The sequence below is a fragment of the Carcharodon carcharias genome, chromosome 15 (assembly GCF_017639515.1).
Source record: "Carcharodon carcharias isolate sCarCar2 chromosome 15, sCarCar2.pri, whole genome shotgun sequence".
Classification (NCBI taxonomy): domain Eukaryota; kingdom Metazoa; phylum Chordata; class Chondrichthyes; order Lamniformes; family Lamnidae; genus Carcharodon; species Carcharodon carcharias.
Window position 1 is genome coordinate 9,407,804 of NC_054481.1, and position 17,278 is coordinate 9,425,081.

Consider the following 17,278-nt stretch of genomic DNA (forward strand, 5'->3'; position numbering starts at 1 on the left):
TCTACACCTCCATCCCCCACCGGGATGGTCTGAGGGCTCTCTGCTTCTTCCTTGAACACAGGCCTGAACAATCTCATCCACCACTACTGTCCTCTGTCTGCTTGAACTTGTTCTTTGACTGAACAATTTCTCCTTAAACTTCTCTCGTTTCCTCCAAATAAAAGGTGTGGCTATGGGTACCCACATGGGCTCCAGTTATGCCTATCTCTTTATGAGGTATGTGGAACATTCCTTGTTCCAGTCTTAATCAGGCTTCCTCCCACAGCTCTTTATTTCGATACATCAGTGACTGTTTTGGTGCCACTTCATGCTCTCGTCTGGACCTGGAAAAATTTGTCAATTTTGCTTCCAATTTCCACCCCTCCATCACCTTCACCTGATCTATCTCTGACACATCCCTTCCCTTCCTTGACCTCTCTGCCTCAGTTTCTGGTGATAGACTGTCCACCAATATTCACTACAAGCCCACCGACTCCCACAGCTATTTCGACTACAGCTCTTCCCACCCTGTTTCCTGTGAGGACTCCATACCATTCTCTCAGTTCCTTCGCCTCTGTTGCATCTGTTCCGATGATGCCACTTTCCAAAACAGTGCTTCTGACGTGTCTTCCTTTTTCTTTAACTGAGGTTTCCCACCCACTGCGATTGACAGGGCCCTCAACCTTGTTCGACTCGTCTCCCATACCTCTGCCCTCATACCTTCCTCTCCCTCCCAGAACCATGATAGGGTCTCCCTTGTCCTCACTTTTCAGCCCACCAGCCTCTGCATTCAAAGGACCATCCTCCGCCAACTCCAGCATGATGCCACCGCCAGACACATCTTCCCTTCACACCCCCCCAAGTCCCGTCGGCATTTCTTAGGGGCCATTCCCTCCAGGACATCCTGGTCCACTCCTCCATCACCCCCAACACCTCATCCCCCTCCCACGGCACCTTCCCATGCAATCACAGAAGGTGCACCACCTGTCCTTTTACCTCTTCCCTCCTCACCGTCCAAGGGCCCAAACACTCCATTCAGGTAAAGCAGCGCTTCACGTGCACCATCTTCAATTTGGTCTATTGCATTCACTGCACCCAATGCGTTGTCCTCTACATTGGAGAGACCAAACGCAGACTGGGTGACCATTTTGCAGAATACCTTCGGTCTGTCCGCAAGCATAACCCAGATGTTCCTGTTGCTTGCCATTTCAACACCCCATCCTGCTCTAATGCCCACATGTCCATCCTTGGCCTGTTGCAATGTTCCAGTGAAGCCCAAAGCAAACTGGAAGAACAGCAACACCTCATCTTCCGATTACGCACTTTACAGTCTTCCAGACTTAACATTGAGTTCAACAACTTCAGAACATGAACACTCTCCTCTACCCTCACCCCCTTTTTTATTCCCTTTTTTCAATATTCAATGTTTTTTCATTTTTCCATATTTATGTTTTATCTACTTATTTTTATTTTTTATTTATTTTCATTTTTGTTCATTGTTTTATCCCCACCTTGTATCATATATTCAATCTTTTTTCCAGCCACCTTCCCCTCCCCCCACTTCACCCCCACAAGTGCCATCTGTCACTTATTCATGTTGTTCTTTCCAGAGTGCTTACCCTTGTCCTGATATTATCACATTCTGATTTCTGACCTTAATGCCACCATCAGCACCTCCTCTAACCGGTACCATTATCATTAACACCGCTTTGTCATTTTATCCATGACATCTCTGGCAATCTCTCCTTTACCTCCACCTATCACTGGCCTTCTATCCAACTTCACCTGCTTCACCCCACCCCCCCTTAAACAGTATAAATTTCATCACATCTTTACTTCTCTTTAGCTCTGAAGAAGAGTCATACGGACTCGAAACCTTAACTGTTTTTTTCTCTCCACAGATGCTGTGTTAGACCTGCTGAGTTTTTCCAGCATTTTCTGTTTTTGTTTAAGATTTCCAGCATCCGCAGTATTTTGCTTTTATCAGCTGCAAGCCGTGTTTAAATGTGATTTTCCTATGCAGTGCTTTTCTAATATATTCTTATTCACATTTCCAATCTTCCAGTCACCTCAACTGTTCCTTGTGTTCCACACACTCATCCCTCTCTAGGTAAAGAAGTTTCTCTTGAATTCACCAGTGGATTGGTTAATTGCCCCTAGTTCTGACCTCCCCTGCAATATCCTGTCTACATCTGCCGTATTGAATTGTTACATAATTGTGAAGACTTTTATCAAGGCATCTTCTCCCGTCCTAGAAAAAAGAGCCCAGCCTATTCCAGAGGGGTATAATATCTCAATTCTGGTATCCTCATTATTGCGCCTTCTCCAATGCCTCTATACCCTTTTCAGAACACATAATACTTGTGCAATTTTATGTGCTGAATAAGGACACAGTTTATGTTGCAGATTTTTGCATCTGACCGTGATGAATTTTACCCAACAGGATTCCAATATACCACTTCTGATAGCTTTTTCTATTTCAAGGAAACCCCAATATTTGGTGTTCCAATCAGAGAAGGCCCCACCGTGCAACTGCTCTACACCTTGCATTATGTTGAGTAAACATCAGCATGTTTTGTGATCCTGAATGCTGATTCCTGGGTATAATACAACTGAAAACAGGGATTGCGCTTTGCAAAGCACTTTTCACCAATTAAGTGTTTCTGATGTCCAGCATGAGAGGATCTGTATATATGTAAGTTCTTTATTAAAAGGTTTAGCATCAGTTCTGGATGCGACCTAATTTATGATTTGCATTGAAGCATTGAGGACAGAAAGGAAGCTAATCCTGATTAACATAAAGGGATCTCATCGTGGACAGATCTGTCAAATATATCTCTGAAGTGATTTGTATCCAGCTGAGATATTTGACAAACAATATTGTATCCCGTTTTGTAATATTGAATGTCCCTGTGGTTTTTGTTACTTTACAGTCACCAGTGTATATTAATCTTAGTCCCATACTGTATCTTAATCAGCAGCATTGTAAACAACTGTTGGATTTATTCTTAACCGAGTGAGTCACTGCTTGTCATGTGAGCCTGCTGATAGAATTTCTTTTAGGTAGGAAAGTACCCCTAAACTGAACAGACAAATCCTTGGCAGTGATTAACTCCTTGGCTCAGCCTACATCTTTGGATTAGCCAAGTGGAGAGCTGTAAATTAGGCTGTAACGACAGTTCCATAAAGGTTTATTATCATAGATTGCCTTCTGCTCTGCCACTTCCTTCAGAGCTTAGCAGCATTAGAACAAAGGATCATAAAGAAGAAAGCAAAAAACAGACTTGCGCGTTTGCAAAGTGCCTTTCACGACCAACGGACTTTTCAAAGTGTTTCACAGCCAATGAAGTACTTTTGAAGTGTAGTCACTTTTGTAATATAGGAAACACAGCAGCCAAAATTGCACACAGCAAGTTCCCACAAACAGCAACCAGGTAATCTGTTTTTGTGTAGTGGGCTGAGGGAAAAATATTAGCCAGGACACCAGGATAACTCCCCTAACCCTACAATGAAATAGTGCCATGGGATCTTTTATGTTCACCTGAGAGTGGATGGGGCCTCAGTTTAACATCTTGTTTGAAAGGCTGCATTCCCTCAGTATTGCACTGCAGTGTCAGTCTGGAGTAGGACTTGAGCTCAGAACCTTGTGACTCAGAGACGAGAGTGCCACTGACATTTCACCTGAGCTTTCACTCTGTTTCTCGCTCCACAGATGCTGCCAGACCAGCTGAGTTTTCCAACGTTTTCTGGTTTAATTTCAGATTTTCAATATCTGCAGCATTTTGATTTTGTCCTTTTATCGTGTCACACGCTATGGGAGCCAGGAAGGGAAGTGGGTGGTCAGCTGTTTTATCGAAATGGGGTTGAGGGAGCAGGCGGTGCATCTCATAGCCAAGATGAGCTCAGAGAGTAACGATAGAAGACGGGAGAGAAATTGGAAAAAGACGTGGGTTCAGGGCTGAGGGCAGAAGATATCTTAGGGAGGTGTGCCTTGATGAGCAAGGACAAAAAATCCATGAGAGCACAGTGACTGGAAGACTCATTGTCAAGTGCCACTTCTACCATCTACACGTAATGATATTTGTCACAGTTGATATTTGCAGCAAGTCCGTATTCACCGAATGGAACAACTTACAGTGCATAGGTTGATAGCCCTTTGTGAAAAAGAATAACCTTTTACCTAGTTCGATATATAATTTATGCCTAACCCTAACTTATCTAACACAAATAGCCTATCCATATGGATCAAAACTAACCTTCTAAAAATTTTAAAGACCTCCAACAAATCTCCTCAAAGTCTATGCTTTTCTAGTTTAATAAGTCCCTGACCTATAATGGTAACTATGGATCTTTGAACTAGGTGTCAAATAAGTTGCTATACTCAAAGCCTTTTGCAGGGCCTCCAGATCATTTGTCTCGTGAAGGGACCAAAACTGGACACAATATAATAAATGAGGTTTCACTAAGGTATTGTACCAGGCCCACATAGTGGCCTGGAGTTCCTACTAGGTTCTGCTGTTTCTTCAGCACAATTCGCTCAAAATAGGTTAAACCAGCACCAAAGATCAGAAAGTTTCAAGCGTAAATGATGTTCTCCGCAAGTTAAGTTTTGTGCTAGTTTTGAAAGCATCAAGCTTGACATCACCCCTGCCCAAAAACTGACCCATGCTCTCAGATCGAATTAATCATCATGACAAGCTCATTAGATCCGTCCACAGCCTTTCAAATAGGTACTTAAATTTAAGCTGTTTTGTTGGCGCAAGGACACTTATAGGCACATTTAAAAAGTTTTTAATTTTTTTCAAATTTACTAAGAAACTGACTATAGTACACCAGCGAAAGTAGAAAATTGTTCTGTGTAAGTGTTTAAAGTCATTTTCAATGAATTCAGGTTTTGTGATAAACCAATTTTCGGTTGTGTTAATGAAAATGCAGCAGGTTATCACTCCTAAATATATCAAAAATATTTTTAATGCTGTTTTTTATTCTAAAATTCCCCCTAATAGTCCTGGTTCATGGAATATTTTATGTTCGGCAATATGCAATTGAGTTTGAACAGAAACTTGAATAAAAGAAATCTGCAAACAGTTGCGATGTTCAGCTTAACTTGAGCCAGATTGCCGATTGCGCTCAAAGCAAAAATTCTTCGCCAGTTTGTTTTATTTTATAGTTGTTCTGACAATATATCCCAACAATTTATTTTCCTTTGCAAATAACTCATGCTGCACTGTTTGTGAAGCTTTAAGAGATTCAGGCACTGTAGCACCTAGCACTTTTTCCTATTTAACAACCTCGGTCCTATCTATGCCCTATCTCAATTTTTCACTCTTAAATAATACCTGCCGGATGCAAGCTCATTCCCTCATCAGATCTCGATAAATAAATTTAGAATGAAGTATAAGTACAAAATGTTGGAAATACTTAGGTACTAACTGTAGAGAGTGTAACAAAGTTAACATTACAGAGTGATGATCTGTAGGAAGAAGGGAGATGGGAGAAAATAATAAAAGAATAGCCTGTGACAGGGTGGAAGGCAGAAGAGATAGATGACCAAAGAGAAGCAAGGCAAAAAGAGGTGGTAATAAACAAATAAAGAATCAAAAGAGGGGTCCATAGGAGGTGTGAATGCGAATAGCAAAATCATCACCAACAGCTGCCACCTGAAAGAATGGGGGCAGAGATTATGATCTGAAATTGTTGAACTCAATGTTGGGTCTGGAAGGCAGGAAATTCCCTAGTCGAAAGGAGAGGTACTGTTCCTCAAGCTGATCTTGAACTTTGTTGGAACAGATTAGGAGGCCACAGGCAGGGAGGTCAAAATGGGGTGGAGAATTAAAATGCCAGAGAACCAGAAGCTCAGGGTCATGCTTGTGGACTGGATGGAGGAGTTCCGCATTTGATCTCCACCGTGTAGTGCAGACCATGTAATGAGCAGCAAATACAGTATACTAAAACGAAAGAAGTAGAAGTAAATCGCTGTTTCGCCCCTAAGGAGTATTTGGAGCCCTGGATGTGGAAAGCAAGGAGGTAAATGGATTTGTGCCGCATGCAATTTTGCTTCGGTCACAGTGAAGTAGCCCTTTTCCAGATGTTTTGACTAATTGACCGAGGTAGATGTGGGAACGGTCTGCTTACCCTGCGCCTGACAGTAGAAGGCAATGGCAAGTCACCCTTGACAAAAAAACTGCCAAGAAAACTCTTCAGGATGAAGCATCAACAGACTATGAGCTAAGGGCCTGCCTCTGGGCAGAGCACACATGACATGACTGTTATGACCAATGCAGTTGGTAAAGCTGAGTTATTTTAAAAATCCCAGAGAGAAACTTTAAACAACTGTCATAACCAATAATTTGAAGTGTTTTGTTTGAGATGCAACACTAAATTCAGGAATCAGACATCAGTTCTTGAGGTTTTACATTAAACCCATTGAAATATTTTATTAATTTACACAGGTTAAAAATATATATACACATGGCTACAAATCACTACTATCATAGCTTTTAACAAATTCCCAAACTAATCTCCATTAAGGCAACAGCAACCCATAGACTTAACCAAACACTAGGCAAAGCATTTCCACCTTACAAATTCAGAATGAGGTTCTTTCACTGTGGAGCCAGTTGGAGACCTGCAGCTGCCTTTTGACCTTACATTGCCTCTACCTGCACACCCAAAAACTACTGAAGTTACACCTACCACCACTGATTGAATTCAAATTATCATTGTATCAACAACCTCTTTGAACTTCACCTTTTAACAATGAAACCCCTTTCATAGTACCAACGTTTTTACTGATATAAACAAATAGCTTGGTATCTGCTAGGTAGGCGTCAAGTTTTTACCCCACTTCTTACATGCTCTATTCAAAAAAGGCAAATGCAGCCTATCTCTCTTACATATCAAAACTAGTACACATCAAAGCACCCAGACTAGCTGGCTTTAATCCAATTAAGACATATCAGCAGACTAAAGCTCTATTTTAAAAGAAAAATATTTCCCAAAATGTTATTAACATTAATAGCTTCATGACAATGGCATGAATCAGTATTTGTTACTACCAATATACAAGTTCCTTTTTCATCACTTCCAAGCCTTAGTAATGATTTGTTTTAAGTCATTTGAAATGCTTCCGTACTATTTTTGATTTGTGATATGAAGTAAACCTTCAGAAAGTTTTCTTTATTTGTTTACATACCATTGATCTTCAAGCTAGTACTTTGGAAGTCAGCAGTAAGGTTATTTTTGTCCTTTTCACATTCCTCTGGCCTTTGAGGTCTGGTATTAATCTAAGAGGCAACTGTTACCTACCAGCTGCAAATGTAGTGAAGGAAAACTAATAGTTTGTTCACTTGTAGCATGAAGTGTAACCTTCTCCTGTTAAGTTAAAGTTAGTTCATTCAAATTAGCTGTGCAACCCCTCCTGTGCTTGTTTATTAAATATTGAAAAATCAATGAACATGAATGAACCTGCTTAATTGCAACCGTCTGGCACACTCTCTCAAAATTGTGATAAAACAGGAATTTCTATAAAGCAGGAAGGATCAAAATCACATAACCTTTATTTGCCTAAATTTCTTGAATCATTTTTAAAAGGTGAATAATATATAACATCTTAAAAATTAATCCTGAGTTTTTATGCTACAAAGAATTCTACAATTTAGTTTTGGTGAGGATTTAGAAGTTGCCAACCTCTGCATTTTCCCAAGTGCATAAAACTCTTTTCAAAATTCTAGAAACCCGAGATTCAGCAATGCCATGCTTAAGTGTGACTAATTTTTGACACTGCAATTCCTTAACACTGTTGAAAACATTGACTTCCTCACACAAGATATGGAGCTGGATTTTAAAGGGTGCTGGCTGCCAAGCCCCATCCGACCAGCTAAAAAGGTTGGTCACTTAAGGACCTCAATAGGCCCAAGGGTGGGCAGGCAGGCCACCCAACACCTCCCCCATTCTCTGTAAAATTTCAGACGGGTCGGGGGTGGTAAGGCAGCAAGAAGGCCATGTGCTGGATCTTATATGCGCTCCCCACCTTCAAACCAGTGGGGAGTGTGAAGTCATGGTGATTTTTTTTTTATTATTGAACCATCTTGAAAAGCAACTAGACTTCCAGACAACACTAATAAACATTAGAGATGACTGAAAACCAGGTCAAACTGGTTTTCAAGCAAATTAACCAACAAAAACCCAATCAGATTGTAAGCCTCTGGTTCAAAGATGAAAGGTTTCATTAAAGCAGGACTTCTGCATGCCCCATTTACAAGCAAGCAGGGATTGCAATAAAACAGCCTATCGCAATAGGAAGTATAGAGAATAAAACAGAGATATTGAAATGGTTACATTAAAACATTAAATGCAATTAAGTGAGTTGCAAATAAACAAATAGTTTTTTTTTCTAAGCGTAAACAACTGAATTAACATTAAACAGTGCCATTGAAGCCAATTGCTATCAGGAAATTTCTGCTCCTCAAGCTGAAAATTCCTATAACAAAATTAATATTAAATAACATCGGTTTGGACATGTTTGAGTGTGATCGTTGTGTGAAGATTCGATTGAACTGTTTAATAGTTACTTAATTGGTGAGGCCTCTGTTCACCATGTGTAATACTGTCAAAACTGAGAATTTGGATTTTTACCATAATCTCTCATTGCAATTTTGAATCAGTGTTACATTTAATTTAACATAAGCATTTTCATAAAGTTGAGGGATGCAAGATTTCTAATGTAGTTTCCTAACCAAGGGGGTAACTTTTGACTTTGTGTGACAGTATGACAGCTCTTTTCATATCTCTCCTGATTTTTAAAATTTCCATTGACTAGAAATTTAAATTAGCTGTTAGCTGCAGCTCAATAACAACAAATCCAAAGATTTTTTTTTTATTCTTTCACGGGATGTGGGTGTCAATGGCCAGGTCCACATTTATTGCACACCCCTAATTGCCCTTGAGAAGATGGTGATGGAGAAGCCTTCTTGAACTGCTGCAGTCAATGTGATGTTGTTAGACCCACAGTGCTGTAAGGGAGGGGAAAAATGGTGCTTTGATATGGGAAACGATCAATTCTACATTTGCTGATCTGATGTATGAAATATCGAATACTGAAGTTTACTATTCTAAGTACTCCATGCACTAGATAAAAAGGTGTATGAGTTTAGGTTTCTTTCTAATCTGTTGGTGTGAGTGTGAACATGAAGTGTCAGAGACCAGTTAAGGCTGTATTAGGACATTTCAAATTAAAATGATGGGCGTTTACCCTGCAGCAACTGCCCAGCAATTTGATAATAAGTGACTTTTTGATACAATAAAACGTTTGGCTTGTTATGTATTTTGCACACTCAGAATGTATTTTTTTTAATTATTTGTTTTAAGTAAACCCATTGTGAAATTATACCCCACCCTCAGTGAGGTCTGTCTGGCATCTGAGGGCCAATTATAGTCCCTCCCAAACCTGATCAAAATGAGCCATTTTGGTGCTGAAATAGCTATGCCCAGCTTTCCAGCTTTAAATGCACTTGTATAGGCTGCTATTTTAACTCTTGTGTTTTGGGGCATGTCAGGCCCTCGCTGCACTGCAGGTAAGGCCAGAGCTTCATTAAAGTGAACATTAAAGTTTAATGATATAATTCAGACCTCAACACCAACTTAACGCTCAGTCTTGCCTTCAGCGCCCAGTACCAGGCTCACAAAGAACAAAGGCACAGATTTGCTGCTGAATGGTAGCACCCTTTGCCTGGTGCAGATTGAGTGTAGGAACTAATCAGGCTGCAATATTTTTCCTCATGCTGAAACAGAAGATTTTATTAGAGGTATCATACCTGTAATCCGATCAATATAACAGAAACCCCAGTCATCATTATAACTGAAGTCAGCCACTCCGACACATGTAGCAACTTGTTTAGCAAGGTCAGATTAATCATCACCATTGAATGATCGCTATGACAGTTATTTAGAGAAACTGAAATCCAGTCTAACTTTCCATACTGCACACCACTGATGTGTTGTTTATAGACTATCACAGATCACTTTGTCTGTATTGATTTTGTATCTTTTTCCTTGCTTTCCCTCACAGTACTTCAATTAAAGCTACAGCAAAGACGGACAAGAGAGCAGCTGGTGGACCAGGGAATCATGCCACGTAAGATACTCCTTTGTAAATTTATAAAATTCAAATCTTACACCCCTTCACTAAGATATAGAGAGGATTTTGTCAAAAGATACAATAGGATTTTAAAACCAAGCACTGAAGCAGTAAAACTTTTCCTGGAATATGAACGCACAAAATAGGAACATAAATAGGCCATTCGGCCCCTCGAGCCTGTTTCGCCATTCAATAAGATCATGGCTGATCTGTTTGTGTTTCGAGTTCCACATTCCCCTCTGCCCCCAATAACCTTAGATTCTTGTTAGGCAAGAGAATCTACCTAACTCTGTCTTAAAAATATTCAGTGACCCCACTTCCACCGCCTTCTGAGGCAGAATTCCAAAGTTGCGCAACCCTCAGAGAAAAAATTTCTCCTCATCTCTGTCCTATAAGGGCGACCCCTAATTTTAAAACAGTGCCCCCTAGTCATCCAGGCTGCTACTGCCAATCTGATTTTTCCCGTTTATATGTAGTCACCCATGATTATTGCTGTCCCTTTATCACAAGCACCCAATATTTCTTCTTGCTTACTTTGTCCTACATTGTAGTTACTGTTAGGGGCCTGTAGACCACACCCATTAGTGACTTCTTTCCCATACTATTCCTCACCTACGCTCAAACCAATTTTATATCCTGATCTCCTGAACCAAGGTCATCTCTAACTGTTGCACAAATGTCATCCTTAATTAACGGTGCTACACCTCCACCCTATACCTAGCTTCCTATTCTTCTTGAATATCATATGCCACTCAATACTCAGGACCCAACCCTTGTTATCCTGCAGCCATGTCTCTATAATGGCTATCAGATCATATTTATTTACTTTAATGTTATCAATTTGTTTACTTTGTTACGAATGCTATGTACACTCAGCTACATAGCCTTTGGTTTTGTCTTTTTGTTATCCTTGTAACATCTAGTCTTGATTGTAGGCGGGTTCTTAGTTTATTTCTCTCTGTCCCTTCCTGTTATTCTCCAACCTTTATTTCCCATATTATTATTTTCCTCTCTTACCTTACTTTTTGATATACCACATTTGATTCCTTGCCTCTACTAGTTATCTTAAAACCCTCACTATTCCCTAGTTATGCAGTTTGCAAGAACGCTGGTCCCAACATGGCTCAGGTGTAGTCCGTCCCAACGGTGCAGCCTCCACTTTCCCCAGTACTGGTGCCAGTGCTCCATAAACCGGAACCCATTTCTCCCACACCAGTCTTAGAGCCATGTATTCACCTCTCTAATTTTATGTACCCTGTGCCAATTTGCACGCGACTCAGGTAATAATACAGAGATTATGAACCTTTGAGATTCTGCTTTTTAATTTGGTGCCTAGCTTCTCATACTCTCTATGCAGAACCTCTTTCCTAGTTCTACTTAGTCATTGATATCTACACAGACCACAACAATTGGATTCTTCCTCTCCCACTGCGTTCCTCTCCAGCCCTGAGCAGATGACACCGGGCAGGCAGGAAAGCCATCTGGACTCTCACTCTTTACTGCAAGAACAGTGTCAATCCACTTCACCATACTGTTCCCCAATATCATTACAGTCCATTTTGCTCCCCCCCATTTGAAAGGCTTCTAGTACCATATTGCCATGGTAGGTTTGCTCATCCACCCTGGAGCCCCTACTTTCATCCAAACAAGGTGAGAGAACCTCAGACCTGTTGGACAATTGCAGGGGCTGACACTCCTGCCCTCTGGGCCCCCTTACCTGCCTCACTCGCAGTTACCCCCTCCTGTCCCTGACCACTGACCAAATTAAAAGACACTATCCAAAGTAGTGTGACTGCCTCCTGGTCCAAAGCATCCACGCAACTTTCCCCATCTCTTATGTGTTGCAGAGTCTGCAGCTCAGCCTCCAGCTCAATGACTCTGAGCCAAAGTTTTTCAAGCTGTAAACCACTTACTGCAGACATGTTTGCTCAGGATCATACCGGTATCCAGGAGCCCCCACATGCTGCATCCTTGACACATCACCTGTCCTGCCATCCTTAATCTGTTACTTAATTATATTACTCACTCACCTATGTTGCTTTTTTATATATTTTATTAACTTTACCACCAACTTGTACACTATTTTAAACCTTAGGAATGGAATATACCTGAACCACTTGCCAAATACTCACCAAACAGCTAGCTCCTTTCCCTCTAGTTGAGTAAGGACCAATTCCTACAGGGTGGGAAAGGTAGAAATGTAAAAGGAAATGAACACCACCTCCTTCCCTTCACCGAACTCCCCCACTCAACAAACTCTCAGATTTGCACCCAGTTTCCTCAGCTGCACTCATTTGCTTAGCTTGAAATTTATGTTTACTCCCAAAGTTGCTATTAAAATTATTTGGATAATGCTGGGTTATCCAGTTATTAGTTACGAAGAATTTTCCAAACTCAAAGCAACAAAATTGTATAAAAACCTGATATTCCATGATTCCTCATTGCTTGCTCAGCTAGCAGATATGTAGGTACAAAATTATTTAATAATGTACATTTTAGTGTGTTGAAAGCTGAGAACTTTGTGATTTCATAGTGTTATTCAGAAGCTGCTGAATTAATGTGATTAAGCATGTTATTTCTTATGGGATACATTTTTACAACCTATATCCCAAAATGATTATTCCCATACCTGTACCGTTGATGCCTAATAATAGGTTTGTGAACAGGCTATATACAAACTTAGATCGTTAGATATGTGGTGATATAATTTAATACCTATAAAGCTGGGATACAAGTTATATATACAATACAACAGAGGGAGGTTGGGGGGGGGGGGGAGCGCAGCGGTGGTTAACCAAGTAAATACGCAGAATTTGAAAGCATTTGAATGGATTCTGGATTCTGTTCATATATCAGTTTGACCAATTTTCATCACTCCATTTGGGTATTACCGATTCCGACATTTGCATTTAAAATCTTTGACATTTTTAATCTCCCACTGCTTGGCATTATAGTAATTTTTTTATTCGCTCATGAGATGTGGGCGTCACTGGTTAGGCCAGCATTTATTGCCCATCCCTGATTACACTTGTTCAGAGGGCATTTAAGAGTCAACAACATTGCTGTGGGTCTGGAGTCACATGTAAGCCAGACCAGGTAAACGTGGCAGATTTCCTTACCTAAAGGACATTAGTGAATGTTAAGACATGACAGATGATATGTGCCAGGCAGGCCAAAACCACAAGGGAAACTTGGTTGCACTGTCACAACAGTTTTACAATTTGTATTTATTACGAGAAGATATGTGCACTGAATTCAGAAGTAATAAGTCAACCAAGACCTTTAGAGATATTAAAAATTAAATTAAAATATTTATTAACAAACTATAAAAGATTTCAAGCACATACATAAGACTACAATTACTTACCACTATATTAACTCCTAAAATTCCTAATTAACCTGACCCCCAGTTATACCCCCTTTAAGGCAATAGTCCAATATAGATTTAAAACAGAGCCATAAGTTAACACAATACCCACTTGACAGTGGAATTCCAAATGGCTTTTCTCCAACTTCAGTTTTGTTATATAGCAGACTTGTGCACACATGGCTGGAGGCTTCATTAACGCTATTTCATATGATCGTTTTAGATCTTACATGGCCTTTTGACACATAGGGCAGGATTTTCTGCACCCGCCCACCACAAGTCAGTGGACTTCTGGCTGGGGCACCGCCTCACCTGTAGCGGGTCCCACCTGCGACAAGGCTGGAAAATCCCAGCCATAGCCTTTCATTCTCCTTTATATATGTTTCTATCTTTTTAATATATAAATTCTATTGTTCGATGTGCCTTTGAAACTGTATCTTCCTCATAATATAAAACTTTCATGTTGCCATTATTGTCAGTAACCTTTGGGAAAAATAAACACACTCCTTAGCCCTGCTCATCTGGCTAGTTGTAAAGAGACTAAGATCCCTTTAAAATCCAAATCCATTCATTTATCTAAAAATGCAAATTCCTTTTGCACACTACATGCTAATCCAGCATCCATGTATAGCATTTGCATGTCAAGCACCTAGCTTCTTTTGATGACTTCAAATGTAATTAAATCACACAGACAGACCCAACTATACTCCAACCAAAATGTAGACCACGATTTTAAACCCCATTCCCTGTAATATTAATGGTGTTGATTCCAGGCCTTCACAGAGGCTCCTGCTTAAAATTGCAAATGTCATAATATTAATATGAAGGTGTGGGAATCCCACACTGTCCTCAATTTCCTTCTCTTTGAATTTGTTCTGAGCCAGGAGAAGCCGGAGTCCTCCATGATTGCTTCACACAAAGGGATTTGCAACCTACCTGATTGCTTAACACAAGAGAATTTGCATCCTCCCTGATTGCTTAACGCAAGGGAATTTGCAACCTCGCCAAGGCTTAACAGAAGAAAATTCTCAACCATCTCCGATTGCTCATCATGAGGAAATTCACGACCTCCCCTATCTGTACTGCGTGGGAATTCCCAGCTCTCCCCAGTCCCACTGTGATTGCTTTGGATCTCCCCTCCTCCCACTGACCAATCCTACAATGCAGCCTCCTCCAGAAAAATTCTGGTTCGCACTTTTGGCTGGCTAGCGAATCTGGCCAGCTCTTGTCCCAGAAGTTTTATTTAAATGAAGTCCTGACAATACGATCAGGTGAGCCTCTGCACCTCTGAATTGCCTGGCTGCACTGCCCATTCCTGGACTCGCACATACCTTCGCCCTGTCCCCCCACCTGTCTCTATGATTAATATTTACTTATATGCTAATTTGTAAGCTTCACAGACTCCCCCTTCCCCACCCCCAAGATTTTCAGGCATCAGAATGTTGTAACATTTTGTTCAGCTGTCAGTATGTGCAGTTCATGTTACAGTTTCCACTGACTAAGAGTTGGAAAATTGTAAATGAAGGACATCAGAAATCCAAAGTCAGAAATTCAAAGCCCTCACGTCCACTCCACCTGGAGCCCACATAAAATTATTCTATCACAGATTTCCATCCCATACCACTACTTCTATTGTCTTCTAAGGACTTAACATGTGTTCAGCAAATATTCCTGAAGTTTATGAAAACAGGCAAAACATGCAATCCAATGTTGAACAGACAGGTTTGTACTAGTACGACAAGCAACAGAAACACTTAGCAGTGCTCCACTGTGCAGATTTAGCTGATTAAGCTCTATCTGTATCACACTGGTTATCCGCATCATTGCTTTTTTCCCCACTTGTTGTCTAAATTTTCTGGAGTGAGGCCATAAGCCAGAATTCCGCCGGCAGGAAAACAAAGTCGCAACTTTCCCCTCGGCACTTTCATGACGCTCACCTTTCCCACTGGTCAACGTCGGGATTGTAATTTGCATGACATGAATGATCATTAAAGGGGCTACAGACCAGAACCTTATGCCCCCGTGGAATCTTCCCTGCCAGTGGGAAATCAGACCGTTCTGTTTCCGGATCTGCAAACGTGATGTGCACTGGCATGCACCAGACTTCCTTGTAAAGGATGCTGCCTTTGCTATTTGCACTGTTCTTCTCCCAGGTGCCGGCAGCGTGTCACGCAACAGATGGCACACACACGAAGGAAGGGGGGTTTTGGAAGACATGAAGGAAAAGGGGCGAGGTTGGAACACACATGAAGGAAGGTAGGGGGGGTTGGGAGGCAAAGTCCAAGGGGGGGATCTGGGTAAGAGCAACCCTGCAAGGGGGTGTGTCTGGGAAAGGGCAACTCTGCAAGGGGGTGTGTCTGGGAAAGGGCAACTCTGCAAGGTGGGTATGTGTCCAGGGAAGGGCAACTCTGCAAGTGGGGGCTGTCCAGATGCCTTTTAAATATGGTGCCCAGACATGACGGTGGGGGCAGCCGACTTCCTGTCCGACCCACCATGGGATTCGAAGTGGACTTCATGGCTGCATAATTAATGGGCACAATTTGGCGGGTTTACCCTACACTCTGCAGTGGGAGTCCCTCCAACTTGCCGTCCCCACTATGGGACTTAGTCCTGGAGTGGAAGATTCCGCTCTTCGTTTTTTGTAGATTTCTGACTAGTTTGTTTTGGAGACTCGTAAGTTTGGTGGAGAGTGTTTGTACATGCCTGGCATCTAGCTGACCAACAAAATGATTTACTAGCATTTAAGTGGTGCTTGTATCTAAGCAGGCACGATGGTACTGGACATTACACCGCTGATGCTGAATATCAGAAATTGAATTCCCTTACTTGAATTCCCATTCATTCGGTTATGATCTGAGTGGAGAGCCAACAATGAAAGATGGTTACATTCCCTCTGAAGGGTTAGGTAAAATAGGAAGGGGAAACATGCTTGGTACCTACAGATAGCCACGTAGCAGCTTATGAGAGAGACATTGATGGCAGTCTAGGACCAAGTTGCAACACTGTCCATTGGACACTCAGCACAAACCAAGTTCCCTTTCCCAGTGAACAACTAGGAAATCAAGACAGACCCAGGATCAATGCCTCCACCCACTGAACTCACAGAGGGAGACCCAATTAAAAGGACAACTGTTGAATTTATGAGTCGTGCTTTGTGGAGTGCTTTAATGTTTGATGTGTTTGTTGATCCAGTGAAGCTTTACACCTGTGGACTGATAGTTAATTGGATATTGTAAAATGTTATTGGAACACTGAGATATCAAGAATAACAATTTTTGATCCATCTGGTGTTAGGCATCTGTCTAAGGCAGAAGGTCCTCTGTTTACGACCAGACTACTTCCAATTTCTGCTGTGCCTGTGCAATCCAAATTGCCTTTGTCTATTTGTGTGTGCATATTGATGGCTGCTCTGGACTCGAGCCTGTTACTTCTAACTTTTCTTGACGCTTTTTGAGCCCTCATTTCTTATTTCCTAATTTTCCTGTCACTCACTCATACTACCTTTAATTTTTTTTTCCTTTCTTAGGTACTTTGCCCTCCATTCCATCTCTACCCAACCTGTCACTACTGTGCCTTTGTATTCTCTTGCCACCATTCCAAGCTTGAATCCTCCTTGAGTAAGACCACATTTACCCTCTGTGCCTCTCTTGGGCTTTACACAGGACCTATGGCACAGAAACAGGCAATTCAGCCCAACTAGTCCATGCCTAGCTTCTTCCTATCTTTCCTCATCTAAATCTATCATTGTAACCCAATGTTCCCTTTTCATCATGGGCTTGTTCAGCTTCCTCTTA

The 17,278-nt window shown here is 41.3% G+C and overlaps 1 protein-coding gene across 2 annotated transcripts in view; it reads left to right on the forward strand.

The window, feature by feature from the left end:
* The window catches only part of mrtfba (myocardin related transcription factor Ba), a 283,562-nt gene that overhangs the window by 186,579 nt on the left and 79,705 nt on the right, over nt 1–17,278 (forward strand). For both annotated transcript variants that reach the window (XM_041206102.1, XM_041206103.1), the window contains one exon: nt 10,049–10,114. In XM_041206102.1, coding sequence (XP_041062036.1) covers nt 10,049–10,114 — 66 coding nt within the window. The remainder of the gene's footprint in view (nt 1–10,048; nt 10,115–17,278) is intronic.